The sequence below is a fragment of the Herpailurus yagouaroundi genome, unplaced genomic scaffold, assembly GCF_014898765.1.
Source record: "Herpailurus yagouaroundi ecotype Mexico unplaced genomic scaffold, PumYag 163, whole genome shotgun sequence".
NCBI lineage: Eukaryota > Metazoa > Chordata > Mammalia > Carnivora > Felidae > Herpailurus > Herpailurus yagouaroundi.
Window position 1 is genome coordinate 40,977,896 of NW_024412404.1, and position 16,790 is coordinate 40,994,685.

General features: G+C 41.5%; 1 protein-coding gene across 1 annotated transcript in view; it reads right to left on the reverse strand.

Moving 5' to 3' along the window:
* The window catches only part of ARMH3 (armadillo like helical domain containing 3), a 177,392-nt gene that overhangs the window by 124,328 nt on the left and 36,274 nt on the right, over positions 1-16,790 (reverse strand). Inside the window, exons 14-19 of the mRNA XM_040486247.1 lie at positions 16,640-16,733; positions 13,194-13,295; positions 9,447-9,505; positions 6,716-6,781; positions 5,744-5,813; positions 4,610-4,670 (exon numbers count right to left, since the gene is read on the reverse strand). Coding sequence (XP_040342181.1) covers positions 4,610-4,670; positions 5,744-5,813; positions 6,716-6,781; positions 9,447-9,505; positions 13,194-13,295; positions 16,640-16,733 — 452 coding nt within the window. The remainder of the gene's footprint in view (positions 1-4,609; positions 4,671-5,743; positions 5,814-6,715; positions 6,782-9,446; positions 9,506-13,193; positions 13,296-16,639; positions 16,734-16,790) is intronic.

Here is a 16,790-nt window from a genome sequence, read left to right on the forward strand (position 1 = left end):
CGGTTTTGAAAGCATAAAAAGCCATGGAGGAAAGTACCAAAGTTGAATACTCATGAAATTTACTTCCTAAAAATGAATACCTTGTGTGATTTTTTTAATTACATTAAAGCCAAACCGTATGGGAAATTATACTTGTAGCAAAAGATACCAAAGCATTACTATGCTTAATGTGTATGTCTATACAAATTGATAAGAAAAAATAATAACGCCCCTAATAAGAAAGATGGGCAGTGCTGACTTGGTGGCTCAGTCGGTTAAGCATCCAACTCTTGATTTCGGCTCAGGTCATGATCTCACAGTCATGGAATTGAGCCCTATGTCAGGATCTGTGCTGAGCGTGGAGTCTGCTTGGGATTCTCTTCTCTCTCTCTCTCTCTCTCTCTCTCTCTCTCTGCTCCTCACCTGCTTGTGTGCACACGCACATGCTCTCTCTCAAAGTAAACATTTAAAAACAAAATTTGTAAGTGAATGTTGGTGGTAGCATTATTCATAATAGCCAAAGATATAAACAACACAAATGTCTATCCACTGATGAATGGATAAATAAAATGATGTCACACATCCATACAATGGAATATTAATCAGCCAGAGAAAGGATCAACCATGCACAGTACATTCCTGCACACCAGCACCTCTCACATGGCCCGGGATGTGGACAGCCTGAACCTCGGCTCTGTTGACAATGCCACCCAACATGGAGCCCCTGCAGAGCAGCAGGGAGATACTACCTGTGCCCCCACTTCTGCCACCACCCTCTGGTTCAAAGGCTATGACACTGTTCCTGAGCTCTGCTCCTGCTTCTGCAGCCACCCAACAGGTGACAACACCAGCCTGGTGGTCTCAATAACTTACACTATTTACCAAGCAGAATGAAAATGTTCACAACTGTTACAGCCTTAAAAATACTGGCTGAATTACTCTAAATGTACTACTTCTCTGGGGCATTTTGTTTCCTGTTTCAACATGAGACAGTTCCACTCTAGCCTGAAGTCTTCTTGTGGGGTCCACTGACATCTCTACTGTCTTCCAGAGCCTCCCCCCAGGTTTGAGAATCTCTTATTGAGAAAGTCCTGCATGTAAGAGAAGCTTAAAGGAAACATTCTCCTCAGAGACTACTTCTCCTCCCTCCCAAATCCTGTGGCAGCAGTGGGGGTGGCAGCAAGAATCAAGAAATACAGTCAGGAATAAAATTAATTGGTTAAGTTTCCCCACCTCCTACTGCTCCAGGCAAGACTTGCCTTTTCTCTCTTTCTCTCTCCTTTTTTATAAGTACCTTTCTCCATTATTACTTCACCTACAGCATTCATACACAGATGTGAAATTGTTTCATTTTTGACCCAGATTCTGGTTTGGAGTATTAAGGCTTTCCACACTCTCTATTTCTTCATATTTTACCAGGAGGATTATAAACTTATCTGAAATGGTAGAAATTCATTTTGCTTTCAATTTCTCACTCTGCTGTACGATGCTGAAAAGCAGTACATAATGAGAAGTGAGAACAGCAACCTGGCCTGATGCCCAGCTGGGAGCAGAGAAGTTCACCTAAAAAGGACTTGATGCTCCAAATGCCAAAAGCTGGGAAGAGGGCTGGAGGAGGGGGTGGGGAGATCTGGAAATATGCCCACGGGTAGTAATGAAGAAAGTGGATTCAGCCTGAGGGTGTGACCTTCTGCCCAGCCGCTGTCAGCTTGATGCCTCATTATCTCCTCCATCTTCCCTAACCTCAGGACATTCAATTAGGGAGCAGGTGGAAAAAGCAACTGAGAAAGCAAGGCAATACCAAAAAAGTTAGAAATGGGGGCGGGGGGGGGGGGGGGGGGCGGGCAGGGAGGGAATTAAAATATTTATGTAGACCAGGGTCATTGGCTGGGATGTGAGGATTTGGGTAGACAGCTACATACCTGTAATTCTACATACTGAACACCCAATCTTATGTCATCCCACTTTCAACTGTCCACCATCAGCCACTTAGGCAGCCATCTTTCTACTCTCCTATGCTTCCTCCATGCACTCTACACTCTAATCATCCTGAATTACTTTCTACTCTCCAAACATGCCACACTTTCAAGCCTCTGAACATGCTGGTACCCTGCTTGGTGTGTCCCTCCCTGACTCCTCCACATAGAAAACTCCCACTGTTTCTTCATGACTCAGGTCAAATGCAACCTTCTCTGTTATCTTCTCTGATGCCCCAGTCAGCATTAGTCACCCTGTACAAATCTTTCCTTTGTCACTTATCACAGTAGTAGTTAAGAGTACAGTCTCTGGGGTCGGAGAGACTGGAGTCTGAATCCTGGTGATGCAACTTACTGGGTGTGTGACTATGGTAGTCGGCCTGCAAGATGGCCCCAGTGGTCCCCACCTCCTGGCATATTCATATCCTTGTGTAGTCCCCCCACACTGTAAAAGGGTTGGTCTATGTGCCCAATAGAAATGGTGGGTCATTTGAGATCAGGTTATAAAAGACACTATGGCTTCCATCCTAGACTCTTCTCTCTTGGATTACTAGCGTTGGGGGAGGCCAACTGCCATGGCAAGCAACCCTATTGAGAGGGCCACATGGCAAGGAACTGAGGTTTGCCACCAACCATATAAGTGAGCTTGGAAGCAAATTCTCAAGCCCCATTAGAGTCTTGGATGTCTACAGGCCCAGCTAACACTTTGCAGCCTTGTAAGAAACCTTATGCCAAAACTACCCAGCTAAGCTGCTCCTGGATTCCTGAGCCACAGATACTGAGATAACAAATATTTGTTTTAAACCACTAGGTTTGGGGTCATTTGTACACAGCAATGGGTAACTAATACACCAGAGAAGGGATAGCAATAGCCTAGAATTTACAGTAAGAAAAGCTGGCTTCAGGAAAAGGCAGTGGTGCTTACTAACAGAATAACCCTGAGCAAAGCACTTCATCTCTGGAGTCTAAGTTTCCTTACCTGGAAAATGAGAAAACAACAACTATAATAATAAACTACGAAGTAAATAGCATATCCTAAAACTAGAACATAAGATAATCAAGTAACAAAGTTGTAGTATAATAAATCTGACCCCTAAGGTACTAAGGTTCAGAGATACACCTAAAATGAGCCAAAAACTAATCTAATCAGCATTAAAAAAAAAAAAAAAAGCAGCTTCCATGGTCTTTCAATTAAAATAAAGAATCAGGCTCACTTTCTTTCCTCATTTTCAAAAGAAAATGCAAATAGAAAAATGCAAACTGCAACCTACTTAACCTAAACGTGAAATTTGTAGCATTAATTAAAGTTTTTTGTTTTTTTTTTAATTTTTTTTTTTCAACGTGTATTTATTTTTGGGACAGAGAGAGACAGAGCATGAACGGGGGAGGGGCAGAGAGAGAGGGAGACACAGATTCGGAAACAGGCTCCAGGCTCTGAGCCATTGGCCAGAGCCCGACGCGGGGCTCGAACTCACGGACCGCGAGATCGTGACCTGGCTGAAGTCGGACGCTTAACCGACTGCGCCACCCAGGCGCCCCTGAAATTTGTAGCATTAATTTAGACCTAAGAAGCCAAGACTACATGACATGACCTACGGTCTAAAGAGCTGGAGGGCTACTCTATTCAGAGTAAAATCCTTTATACCTCCTAGATCCCAGGCCTGGCACTGGAGTGAGGTACACTGACCTTGCTGTTCACGAAACAACTCTCCTCCTGAAAAAAATGGAAGTACTGATTCTGTTGTCAGACTCAATTTAGATTTTTTTTTAATGTTTATTTACTTTTTAAAAGAGAAAAAGCACAAGCAAGAGAGGGGCAGAGAGAAGAGGGAAACACAGAATCTGAAGCAGGCTTCAGGCTCTGAGCTGTCAGCACAGAGCCCAACGCAGGGCTCGAACTCATGAACCGTGAGATTATGACCTGAGCCGAAGTCAGTCACTTAACCAACTGAGCCACCCAGGCACCCCTCAATTTAGATACTTTTTAAGGAAAAAAGATAATATACATATTTGGGATCACACTAATGTAGCACAGCTGTTCTTGGGCACTAAAGAAGAATGAAAAAACATCAAATGAGAGAGAAAGCCTAAAGGCTTAAACTTTATTAAAATAGGATGATTTTCAGTTGCCTCTAGCTGTGTTGGTTTAAAGAAATGGGATAAACAATCTGATCTCAGGAGGCAGGAATCTCCCAACCAGGACACTACATACGTAATTTACCTAGCTAACATGGTTCTGACTAGGCTGCTGAGGACAATGTAGGCTAAGAAGCTCTATCTCTCTGGCCTTTTCCTACATCCTAACTACTTCTGACTACTTTCATGCCAATGCCTAGGGATGACTAAGTGGCCTGCTGGTATTCTGTATCTTTGGATTACAGCAGCCACCCATGATCACTACTTCAGTGCATCAACCTTGTTCTCCATGCAGTGTGCCTAAAGGGATAATGAAGATATGTGCAGAATCCAAACTGTGGTTTGTCAGTTTCTCCCTTCTGGAAAGATGTATAAATCCAGGCCATAAAATGCTCCCTGACACTCATACACAAGTGTGTTTTTCCTGAAGCAAAGTATATAGAAATGTGACTATAAATTTCCTATCACTCAATTCTATAAAATAGATTTGTACACATTAAGCAAACCATGATACTTACACATACAGATCCATAGGAAACTCCTTCATCATGTGTGTTACAATAAACTCTACCATCAGGTCTGAATGGGAAAAGGATAACAATTAGATGAATCAGAATGAAATGCATTCCATGCCTTTGAGTTGGGAAAAAAACCTGAGTATACCTTGCTCTCATGCCGAATGGCAACCGCTAACCACGTCTTTATTCACATACACTGAAATTTATTTTATATAAGGCACTTTTCACAACACTTGCACTACCTGCCACTTGTAAAGTAACAATTAGCTCACTCTCCTACTTCCAGAAGGATACCTTGACCTGCCAATAAATTCACGTACACAAGAGATTTCACTGCACAGATATTTTGTACCATGGCACTGAAACAAAATGCCAGAGGGAAATCATATTCTGAGAACCGAGCAATGAGGCAAGTAGAGAAGAAATTATGGATCGCATTTGTACAACTCGAGACTCCACTTTAAAGAGATGTCAGTCTATCTCATCTCACAATCACGCTCAGTTTGACAGATATTGACTGAAATGGTCTGTGGGGCTTTGGGTCAATGGAGGCTTATTATATAGTCTTCATTACTATTTCTAAAATCAGGTAGATTCAGGAACTAGGGCTGAAAATCCAAGTGAAATGGGATTAAGAGTTCATATTATTCCCCAGAGGAAAATGCAGAATTCTGGGCAGACAAAATTCCCTAAATTACAACCCCCTACTGTCAGCTCTGTCAGCCTCATCTCAGCTTAATTTACTCAAAGGAAATTTTTGTATAGCTGAACCTTGAACCTCAAGCCTCCTGGCCAGCTGACACATCAATATGAACCAAGAAGAGAGTGAAGAATTTGAAATCTTGATCAGGAATAAAACATTTTACAAATTTAAATCATGTACCAGGCTTAGACTTACCCATTTATCTCCCTGGAAAGATCTTTCTCTTTGAACAAGAGAACGCTTTAATTGAGCAATCTAGTCACCGGAGTTGTTTTACCAAACTGAACAATAAACATGGTTTCTTACACCAGAGAAGAAACGTAACTAGTAACTTCTTTGAGGGAGAAGCACATCAACCAGGATCTATCCCTCCTCTTAATCATGAAAATCTGTCACTGGCTCAGGAAAATGCCAATTTTGATAAGACTCACCCAGTACTGCACATACTAAGGGACGGCAGGGAAGGTTCTTGTCTGCTGCCTTCTTCCTGTGTCTCATAGGCTGCACACAAAAAAGAAATGAAATTAGCGGACACATGAACTGACATCCAATGGCTCATCATCATGTTCTTCATGCAAATAAAATCACTCTGCTGACATGCTACCTTTTCTTTCTTTTTCTAGTGATGGGGGTGGGGTGGGTGGGGCAGGGAGGACTTATAAATGCTTCTCAGTTATCAATGCAGGCCTGTGACAAAAACACAATTCACAGCAAGACAACAGCCCCAATGGACACTGGAGCATACTACAATGGGAAAGCTGTTGTTTTTACCTTGATTTTATCTATACAAGGGACATTACTAAGAACAAAAGAGACATACTGGTATCTTTTCTTTGATAAAATAATTAAGAAAAAGAAAAGGAGCAGGTAACTGTGTAGAGGCAGCAACAGTAGCAGTTGCAAAAAACAAAAGTTAAGTTTAAAATGTAAACCTCAACATGATATTTTTAAACATATCTCCAAGTTCTAAGAAATTCCCTGATCTTCCAAATTCAATTTCCCCCACCTCTCAGATAAATAAAGCAGCATGTGGTCTTAACTTTCAAAGGTCAAAGGGCATTTTGCAAATGAAAGGCTTAGACCCATCTCCTTGTGGAAATCTACTGATTTCTGATACTTCTACCGATACTACTGATACATTCTAATATTACTGCCATGAGAATATGGTTGTGGATCTTTTCATCCTCTCTTGAGTAAGAAAGAGCTCCATGACATGCAAAAAAAAAAAAAAAAAAAAAATTCCAACAACAGGCATGGGCCTGTTGAACAGCAGTTAAGCAAAAGTTCTTTAGTACAACATTCCACCCACATTTGTTCTAAGTAGGATCAATTTCATCCTCCCAAATCCTGCCAACACACCAAAAATTTCCTCTAAGAAAAACAAGAAACAAAATCACACCTACCATTCTATGTAAGTTTACTCGAAAGTTCATATTGTCGTCATGCAAAAATGCATTGGCATACTGATCCTTAAAAAATAGAAATAAGGAGAAAAAGTAAGGAATGAGAGCTATATTTAGGAAACTCAGTTTATAATCTATCACACTTGCTATAAATCCTTGGACTTCAAGAACTACTACTTTCAAGGACCAGTTGAAGAGCTAATGAGATGAGCCTAGAATCTTAATGTCAAACTCTATTTAAGCCAGGAGACTTTACTTAGATATAATTCCACAGTGTGTCTCTAACTGGTCAAAAATCTCTCAGCAAATTACAAACAATAAAAATTAAGGCACAGGGACTTGAGGCGAATGCTGAGAGGAATCTGTTTTCTTATTTTCTCTTCCTTTCCATCTGCCCAAGGAGCCTGCTCTATTTGTGACAGCTTGAAGGTTTTCATCAGGGCTGCAGGATACATGTGCAGACTCCACATGAGGAGCCACGATTAGGAAGAAAGGTCTGTACTCCACTGGGAATGGGCTTGGCACAACAGGAGAAAACTGCTATGCTGGCAGCAAGGCAGTAGGGAAGACCCTGTCTATCTCTGGCCTTGCTCAAGACTGACGGAAAATCAAAAACTTCTCACCGGTGGATCAGTAATAAATATCCCTTGGCCCTTTCCCAACACTGTTTTTGAAGATCTGACAGACTCCAATTACTAAGAACTGTTACAATTTGTGAAAAACAACTCCTTTAAAGATAGAAAGATTTCTGAAAAGCAATTACAACCAGCCCACTGCTAATAAGTAGCTCTTGTAGCGGCACCTGGCTGGCTCAGTCAGAAGAACATGCGACTCTTGATCTTGGGTCATGAGTTCCAGCCTCATGCTGGATGGAGAGACTGAGAGAGAAAGAGCACAAGCCAGGGAAGGGGGCATAGGAAGAGAGAGAGACAGAGAGAAAGAGAATCTTAAGCAAGCTCCACACTCAGCATGGAGCCCAACCCAGGGCTCAATTTCAAGACCTGGGATCATGACTTGAGCCGGAATCAAGAGTCGGACATACTCGTCCGACTAAGCCACCCAGGTACCCCAAGATTACTTAAATAAATAAAACCTAAAAAAAATAATAATAATAACAAGCAGCTCTTCTATAACCAGCAACCCATAACCTGGTGAAAAGTACGTCACCTTTTCACAGAGAATATAAAAAGGGAAAAAATGAGCAAGATCTTTACTCCATGTGGACCACCTTTACTATTTTTCTTAAGAGAGAAAAGATGAAAATTAGGAATAGTAAAGGAGGAAACTGAAGAGAAAATTTAGCTCTAAATTGACTCAAGTCCTGCCCATAACCAGGGATCAGCCTAAGTGAAACCATTTGGGTCCTGTGGTTTTTTCTTTACACCTTTGTTGCCACCAAGATGCAGGGTGAGTTCAGGCCTAATTAATCCAACGAAAAGATCCTCCTTATAAAGCACCTTTTATTTTTACCCTTGGGTTCTTATTCTTCACCAAACTGCAATCAGCCCAACTTTACTCAGGTTCTAATTCCTCTCTTTGGCTTTTCTCTCCACCAACTCCCCACAGGAAACTTGAGCTCCATTTTTTTTTTTTTTAAGTTTTTTTTTTATTTTGAGAGAGAGAGCAAGTGGTGGGGAGAGTGGGGTGGGCAGAGAGAGAGGATCCCAAGCAGGCTCCTCATTGTCAACTCAGAGCTAGACGTGGGGCTCGAACTCACGAATCATGAGATCATGACTTGAGCCGAAGCAAGAGTTGAACGCTTAACCAACTGAGCCACCGAGGCACCCTAGGCTCCTTTTTTCATTTTGCTAAATGCAAAAAACCCAACATGGGCAGCTTCAAAGGGGCATTATCATTTTTTCTACAGAGGCTTAAGTCTGTTATTTAAAACTCTTTAAGAGCTCACTCTCCTTCTCTCTCTGCCCCTCCCCCACTCATGCTCTGTCAAAAATGAATAAACATTAAAAAAATTTTTAAAAAGGGGGGGCACCTGGGTGGCTCAGTTGGTTAAGTGTCCAACTTCTCACAGGTTCATCAGTTCGAGCCCCACATGGGGCTTTATGTTGACAGCTCAGAGCCTGGAGCCTGCTTTGGTTTCTGCGTCTCCATCGCTCTCTGCCCCTCCCCCACTCATGTTTGCTCACTCACTCTCTCTCTCAAAAATGAATAAACATTAAAGCTCTTAAGAGCTCACATCTTCTAGTCTGAATTATCGAAGTTATAACACCACTCATTATTAATTAATCCAGTAAATACTAATTGAGCCTCTATTACATGCTAGATGCTGAGAATACTGAGAACACACTGGTGAAGGAGACAAAGTACTTGGTATCAGAGTTTACATTCTTTTTTTTTTAACTTTATTTATTTTGAGTGAGAGAGAGAGAGAGAGAGAGAGAGAGCACGAGGAGAAAAGTGACAGAAAGAAAGGGAGAAAGAGAGGATCCCAAGCAGGCTCTGCACTGCCAGCACAGAGCCTGACATGGGGCTCAAACTCAAAAAACGTGAGATCGTGACCTGAGCCGAAACCAAGAGTTAGAGGCTTAACCAACTGAGCAACCCAGGCGCCCCTCACAGCTTACATTCTAGTGGGAGGAATGTAGGGAGACAAACAAAGAGGAAAGAGTTTCCCTCCCAAGCTTTAGGAACCTAAAAGTCAGGAACAAGAAAAGGGCAGAAAAAAAGCACCCAGTAAGAGATGGGCTACTATCAGAAGGCTAGCAGCACCTACCTCTGCAATACACGTAAGTATAATCAAACAGAGTTTGCCACTGTGAAGTCGGTGCTCATCTGTAAAGAAAAAATAAACCCTTCTCTCCATATCATCCAAACCATGTTTCTATACAGAAAAAGATATGTATCATCGAAATGAACGTTTCTACTTTCCCCCTCTTTCACAAAATTCCTGAATGAAAATCAAGGCTCTACTTGCGTTAATTCTTGCTTTTCTACTTGGCAAAAGAATTCCCCCAGAAGATTTTTTTTCTAAAATATTCTGGCAGTCTGATGGACCACTAACCACCTTCCTGAGAGCCATCTACTTAATATAATGGTTCCTACTGTCATGGCCCACATTAGGGCCATGCCCTTTGTTTCCATATCAACCCTTTGCTTCTAAATAGTCAGGTCCTTTCCCCACCCCTCCCACCTACCAGCTAGAAGCACCACCATCTATATCCACCTCCCACAAAATCTGGAAAGGTTTTATAACTGTACATAGCAAACTGGCAATGGAATCAGAAACAAATTACTTGAAGAACAGGGTCCACCCCCTGCCTTTCCTTGTACTGTGCACACTATTTATGATCAGAAAAGCTGTGAACTCTTCATCACTTTTCTTCCTTCCTGCCAAAGTTATTCATTCTACAAATATTTACTTAGTACCTACTATGTGGCAGGCACTGTGCTAGGCATTACAGATACAGCACTGAACTAAACAAAGGTCCCTGGTCTCCCAGGACCCACATTCTAGTTATTAAAAAAGAAGGTAACCGGGGCGCCTGGGTGGCTCGGTCGGTTTAGCATCCGACTTCGGCTCAGGTCATGATCTCACGGTCCATGAGTTCAAGCCCCGCGTCAGGCTCTGTGCTGACAGCTCAGAGCCTGGAGCCTGTTTCAGATTCTGTGTCTCCCTCTCTCTCTGACCCTCCCCCGTTCATGCTCTGTCTCTCCCTGTCTCAAAAATAAATAAACGTTAAAAAAAAAATTTTTTTTTAAATAAAAAGAAAAATAAAAATAAAAAAGAAGGTAACCTCAACAGTAGGGCTCTAGGCCCACACAAATGACCAAGAAAGAGCTACTCCATCACTGCCAATTACCAGAACCATGAAAGCTTATTTACTTTCCAAGATCTTTGTGGGTGAGGAGGTGAAATGGAAGCAAAAAGAGGGTTCATGCCAGGATATCCAAAAAGGACAAATGGTTTATGATGTTTCAAATTAGCTTTAACAGGACCCGGACTGAAGTCCATTCCGAGAGAAGATCTATTAACAGATTACAGTGCTATAGAAATGAGCTAAGAGAACTCACCCTGACATTAACCTGCTACTGCCTCAAAGATAAAATCAACTAAAACCTGACAATTAGAAGGCATAATGGGGGTTGTAGTCCAGAAATACATTCATCTCTTCTCATAGACAATGCAAATACAGTAATAATACTTACCTGACATTCCCCAGAGCTTACATCAGAGTTCCTAGGCAGCCAGAAGAGAAATGCCCCTGCCTGTGCAAAACTAGATTCATGAGACTCTTCTACTTATCTGCAATTTCTCTGGCACTATCCTCCCTTTCCTCAAAAGCTGATAAGCAACTCCTGTAAAAAAAGCCTGCAGCTATCTCTCCACTTAAGAAAAAAAAGTGTTTCTGAATACAAAACGAAGGCATATTTCATTATAAACTTTTTTAACTCAGAAAAGCACAAAAAAAGGACAACAAAAAACAAGTTTAATCACCCCACCCATTTGTCCTAACTGGTAAAATTTTGGTGAATCAACTTTAAAGTCTGCATAGATATACATATATACACATATACATTTTAGATATACATATATATTTTTAATATTTTTGCCTACTGTCTATTTTTATCTTAGAGAGCAAGAGCACACGTGCACGAGCAGGGGAGAGGCAAAGGAAGGTGGCAGGGGGTAGAGGGCGATTGGGAGGGGCAGAGGGAGAGACAGAATCTTAAGCAGGCTCCATGACCAGTGCAGACCCCAAGGTGGGGCTTGATCCCACAACCCTGGGATCATGACCTGAGCCGAAATCAAGAGTTGGATGCTCAACTGACTGAGCCACCCTGGCATGCCCCGCCTAACGTCCATTTTTAAGATTAATCAGATACTCCTTCAAGGTAACAATACCCCAAATTAGAAGAACCTCAGGAGAAAAAGGCTTTGAAAGCAGAGCTGAATCAAAGGAATGATAAAATTTTGGAGAATGGAGAGGAGAGGAACAACTGGATAGAGGACACACAGGTAGCTTCAAAAGCATGATTTCTTCAGGTTGAGTAGCAGGTTTATATATGTTTGTTTTATTATGCTTCATAACTTGTGCTATTTGTTATGCTTACTATAAGCCTCATAATTTAATATTCATACATATAAGAAGTATCTTTTTATAGGTATCAAATAATATATAATAAAGAAGAAAGAGCTAATATCTGGATAGGGGGACAGAGCAGAGCCAAGACAAAGTTGCTTCTATTGCTCCTAAAATCATAATGAGATCCTATCAGTCAGGGCATACAGAAGGTCAGGGGATTAACACATAGCAAGAGCTGGGCCAATGTAGCACAGGAGACATTTTTCTTCTTCTGTTCCTCACTCCCTCAGCCTCACAGGAGCCATGTTTGACGTTAATTCTCCATCATACCTAACACTGCCCCTTGCCATATTTAGGCTGACTGTTGGCAAAGACCAAACCCAGCCTGAGTTCAGAGAGACAGCCTGAGACCACGATGCTACCATTAATCTGCCCTCAACTTTGCCTTCTATTTTATGTACGACGAAGTGACCAGGACAAAGAAGTTTATAAAATCATTAGAGCTGAAAGTAAGTTCCACGGGCCTCAGTTCACTGTTACATAGCAAGCAAAGCTACAAGTTCATTTGCAGGGTCCCATCTATACAGTCTTTTCTGTGGTTGCTATGACATTTCTAGAGAAAGGAAGAGGTTATCTCCCTCCACAAAGGAGAAGCCAGGGCCCCAGGAAACATAAATACACAAAAATCTTGTTATCCTGGCCTGCCAGATCTCACCTGCTGAGTCTCAGAGGCCCACCAACCATCTCTGCCGCTCCGCTCAGAGCGGACTGAGATACATACTGGATAGAATCTGCTGGGTTTCCTCCCAATCCCCTCTCATGCCTAGCCCAACTATTACCCTTCTCTACTACCAGTTAAAAGACTATAGATGTAACAGATGAAGAACAGGAGACCAGAGACAACAAACTCAAACTTTTCCAACAGCCACTCCCCTCCTGCTTCCACTCTACATCTCTAGATGGGTAAGGACACTTCTGTTTTAAGCGTTAAGGAACACTGTCCTTCTCAATCTCACCTCTTCCTACGGTACTCAGTACAATAGTCCACGAATTCTCACAAGCTGATGCTTCCAATTCTTGTCCTCAAAAGGGAAGTCCCTGATGCATGCTAATCCCTCCCCTTCCCACACAATAGACTTTGCATCTACTTACCAAAATCTGCTAAAATCACTTGCTAGTTTTTGTAAAGACCAATTTTTTTTTCCTGTTCTATTTTTGAAGTACTCCCCCTCCAGCTCCAGGTTTTCCCAACACCACCTAATTGCCATCTGGCAGTGAGAAATCACTGTTTTCCAGTAATCAGGACCATCACCCTGTACAGGAGGCCCCAACAGTTCATCCAAAGTTTCAAAGTATTAATGCCGCTCCTTGATTCTAGCTAAGTAGCTGCCTGCCACACCTCCTGCTTCCTGAGCCCCCGAAGTAGCCTGCCTTACCTTTGGTGTCCTGCATGACAATCGAGCTGTACTTTAAGAAGGTTATGAGTAGATTACTGGTCTGTACATCTGCATCCAGTGGGAGTTCCACAGAACTTATAACTGGAATAGAACAGATGAAATGTATTTAGCCTATAACATATTCTAAGACTTCTACTTACATAGCCAATTTGCCAGCAGACAAAAAATCACCAAATAAACTTTTTCCACGAAAGAGGGAGGACCAAGTGCTTCACATTAAACCCTTAGCTACTGTTCCTAGGCCTCTAGAGCCCTTCCTACTCCCATGATTGGTCCCAAGACCAATATCTTTCCTGTAATATAGGAGAGCAGGTCTCCGGGAACAGTGCTTTTCTCCCAACATCCTAAAAAGGGTCTTTTGATTCTGCTTTTAGCGTCAAGTAACCCAAAAGTGTTCAGGGGCCTTCTTAAAGGCACTCTGATTTGTACCTAAGGGAAAGATCTGTGTTGAATATAAATGAACCTTGCTTTGATGAGTCTCCTGCTTAAAATAAATGACAATTCATTCCTAATAAGGAGAAATCTTGCTCAGTTTTAAGAATAAGACTTTAGGCTAGAAATACCCAAGATGGAAGGGAAAAAAGTTAAGACAGAATTACATGCAAATTCTACTCCTTAATCTCTTCCCCTGCCCCGGCCCCCTGAAACAGAACCTGAAAAATACTGAAATACTGAAAACAGGTGGACACTATTGATTGGGATAGCCTGGAAACTGAGTTTTATACACCCAGCTACTTATTATTTCCAAGAGAAATTACCCCTTGTCCCCACTCTCTGAGCCACAGTTGTAATGAACAATGAGGGACCAAACCAGGGCTAACCCACACAGAATCGTCTTTCTGTTTTTGTTTTTCGTTTTTTTTTTTTAAAGTAGGCTCCACATCCAATGTGGGGCTTGAACTCACAACCCTGAGATCAAGAGTCTCATGCTCTATCAACTGAGCCAGTCAGATGGCCCCAGAACAGTCCTAATGCAGATATATCAAGTTTCTAAGACTTTAAATTAGACTTAGACATCTTGTTAACTGTTTTTACACTAAGACATAATATAAAAGCAAAAGGAGGCTCATGATGGCTCAGACAAGCTAGAAAATCTATAGCTTTCTGCAGTATTTTCACCTGTGAAGACTCAGCTGAGTTTGGGATATTACTCATAATATGTATTCACAACCATAGTGGATCCTTCTGGAGTTATTATGATGTATGCTGAGAACATTTATTAACAATGGGAAACATTTGCATATAATGGTTCCATAACACACAACAAGCACAACAGAAAGCCTTATGAGAAGAAATTAGCATGTCCAGTCCTTGGCTGTTTTCCCACAGTTCAGCCTCCCAAAACTAATAAAAGACAAATATATTTTTATGTTCAAATACTAAAAGGTCTTAATTCACGTTATGGGTTAATGACCTGAGACTACTACTACAAGCCTATTTTGAAGCTCAGAGCCCATAATCATTCCTTTGTCCAATACAAAGAGGAATCTAACTGGTAAGTGGGACTTTTTTCCCCACTCACACACAGCAGTAACTGGAAAAATGTCTTATGTAATATGCAGAAATATAGAAGTATATGTATTTTTAGTTTACCAGAAAGTCCTCTCATGCCAAGGCTGAGTTGTCAAATGTCAAGTCTGAGCTGGGAACAAATGTTACATCTAAACTCCTGGCTTTTAAAAATAATGGCTTCAGTGACATACCTTTAAATATAACTGGGCCACTGAGCACCACTATACATAATTAAAGACAAAAACCTGGAAACAAGGTTGTAACGCTTAGGATCCCTATAGATAGGAAATGAGTTAGGAGAGAGGAAAAAGGACAAAATAGAAGAAATAGAATAAAATCCCTCATAAATTAAAATCCCCTTCTTAAGGAAGAGTTATTCCTTGATCTTTGGCTTCATCATTCTTCCCAGCAGCCTCTGACAAGGGAGACAGTCATTTGAAAGTGGGCTGACTCCATCTTCCCACTAGAAAAAATGAAAGCTCAACTGGTTGTAGGTAAGTAAGCACAAATCCTGCCATTGCATAATCAAGTGTGTGGGTGGAATGTTCACAATGAACAGTTTGAAAGGCAGTTCTCTGAAGCATCCAAACCCCAACATTACATGGAATTCAGATATATGGGTATATATATATATATATGGCTTTTGATATCCATGGTAACCAGGCAGGCTTCGTCCTTAAAGAGAAAGAACAGTATTTCCATTGGATTATTCAGTGACCTGAAAAAGCAAAGACAAGTAAGCAATCCTTACTACTTGCTCCTTCTCACTAAGATATTTTGGAATTTGGCTTTCAGTTCCAAACAGATCCAACTTGCTACCATAGACCTGAGTACGAATGGCACCTTCCTGACACTCTTCTGTACCAACACCACTTTTACTACCTTGAAATGCTACTGCCACAGGTGCTATATGAAAATTTCAAGGCGAAAAGGCAGATCAAACAAGATCATTTCTCGTACAGACAGTAGAGAGGCACAGAGAAAGGATCAAAGTTGGATTTCCTATATTTCTTTACCCAAAATTCAGTAAACATTTCAGGTAAAACATCAAGTATTAAACAAAGATTATTTTTAGGTTAATGTACTCTATCAAACACACTCAGGTGACAACAAAGCCTATTGGGCAAAATTCATAACTTCTTTCCTGCTACCTTTTTCTAAGTTCCAGCCATAAAATTTATAAAGTGGAAATTTGTGTGCGTGCGTGGGGTGGGGGGTGGGGGGGGGTTAGGGGTAGAAGTCTTAAATACCCACCAAATTCCAGTTATAATACACTCAAAACTTGATATTTTCCCCCTGTGAGTGCTGGCAGACACATATCAGTATGTAATATCTTAGGGTTCACTTTCTCATGCATGTATTCAACTAATATTTACTACGTAGTGACCATGCCAGGCACTACACTGGTCAGACAATAGTGAACAAAACAGACATGGCCCCTGCCCTGACCCATGTCCTGGATCTTAGTCTCAACTCTCACTAACAGTAGGTGAACGATTTATTTCTCTGGCCTCAATTCCCTCATTTGACCAATGGTAACATGAGATAACATTACTATCTTACATTTATTTCAGAGAGACCTTCATAAAGTATCTCATCAGAGCCTCACAAGTATCCTGAGAGTTTGGCAAGACAGGCATCACTGACCTCAGAGGTCCCTTTCAGATCTAGCACTCCATGATTCTACAACCATTTCCTGAGGACAGGTTTCTAACACAGAGAAAAGCACCTGACTGTCTTTTCCAAAATTTCCATTGGAGCTTCAGAAGTCCTAAAGGATATCACCTCAGACAATTTCTTAAGTGAAAGAATTAACAACCGTGTTCTTTGTTCAACACAGCTACACTCACCCTGAAAGATTCAAGATTGTATTAATCAAGAAAACATTAATCAAGAAAACATGGTGGGTATACCATCAGAGGAGGGTGGTGTGGTCCCAAGTGGTGTGGCTGGGGTTGTCGGAGCAGGACTGACAGGGGTTGTCACCAAGCCCATCTCTGGATGACTCTGAAAGAGAACAGAAGCAGGTAAGAAAAGACATAACCTAGTTCTGAGTAGCCTCCC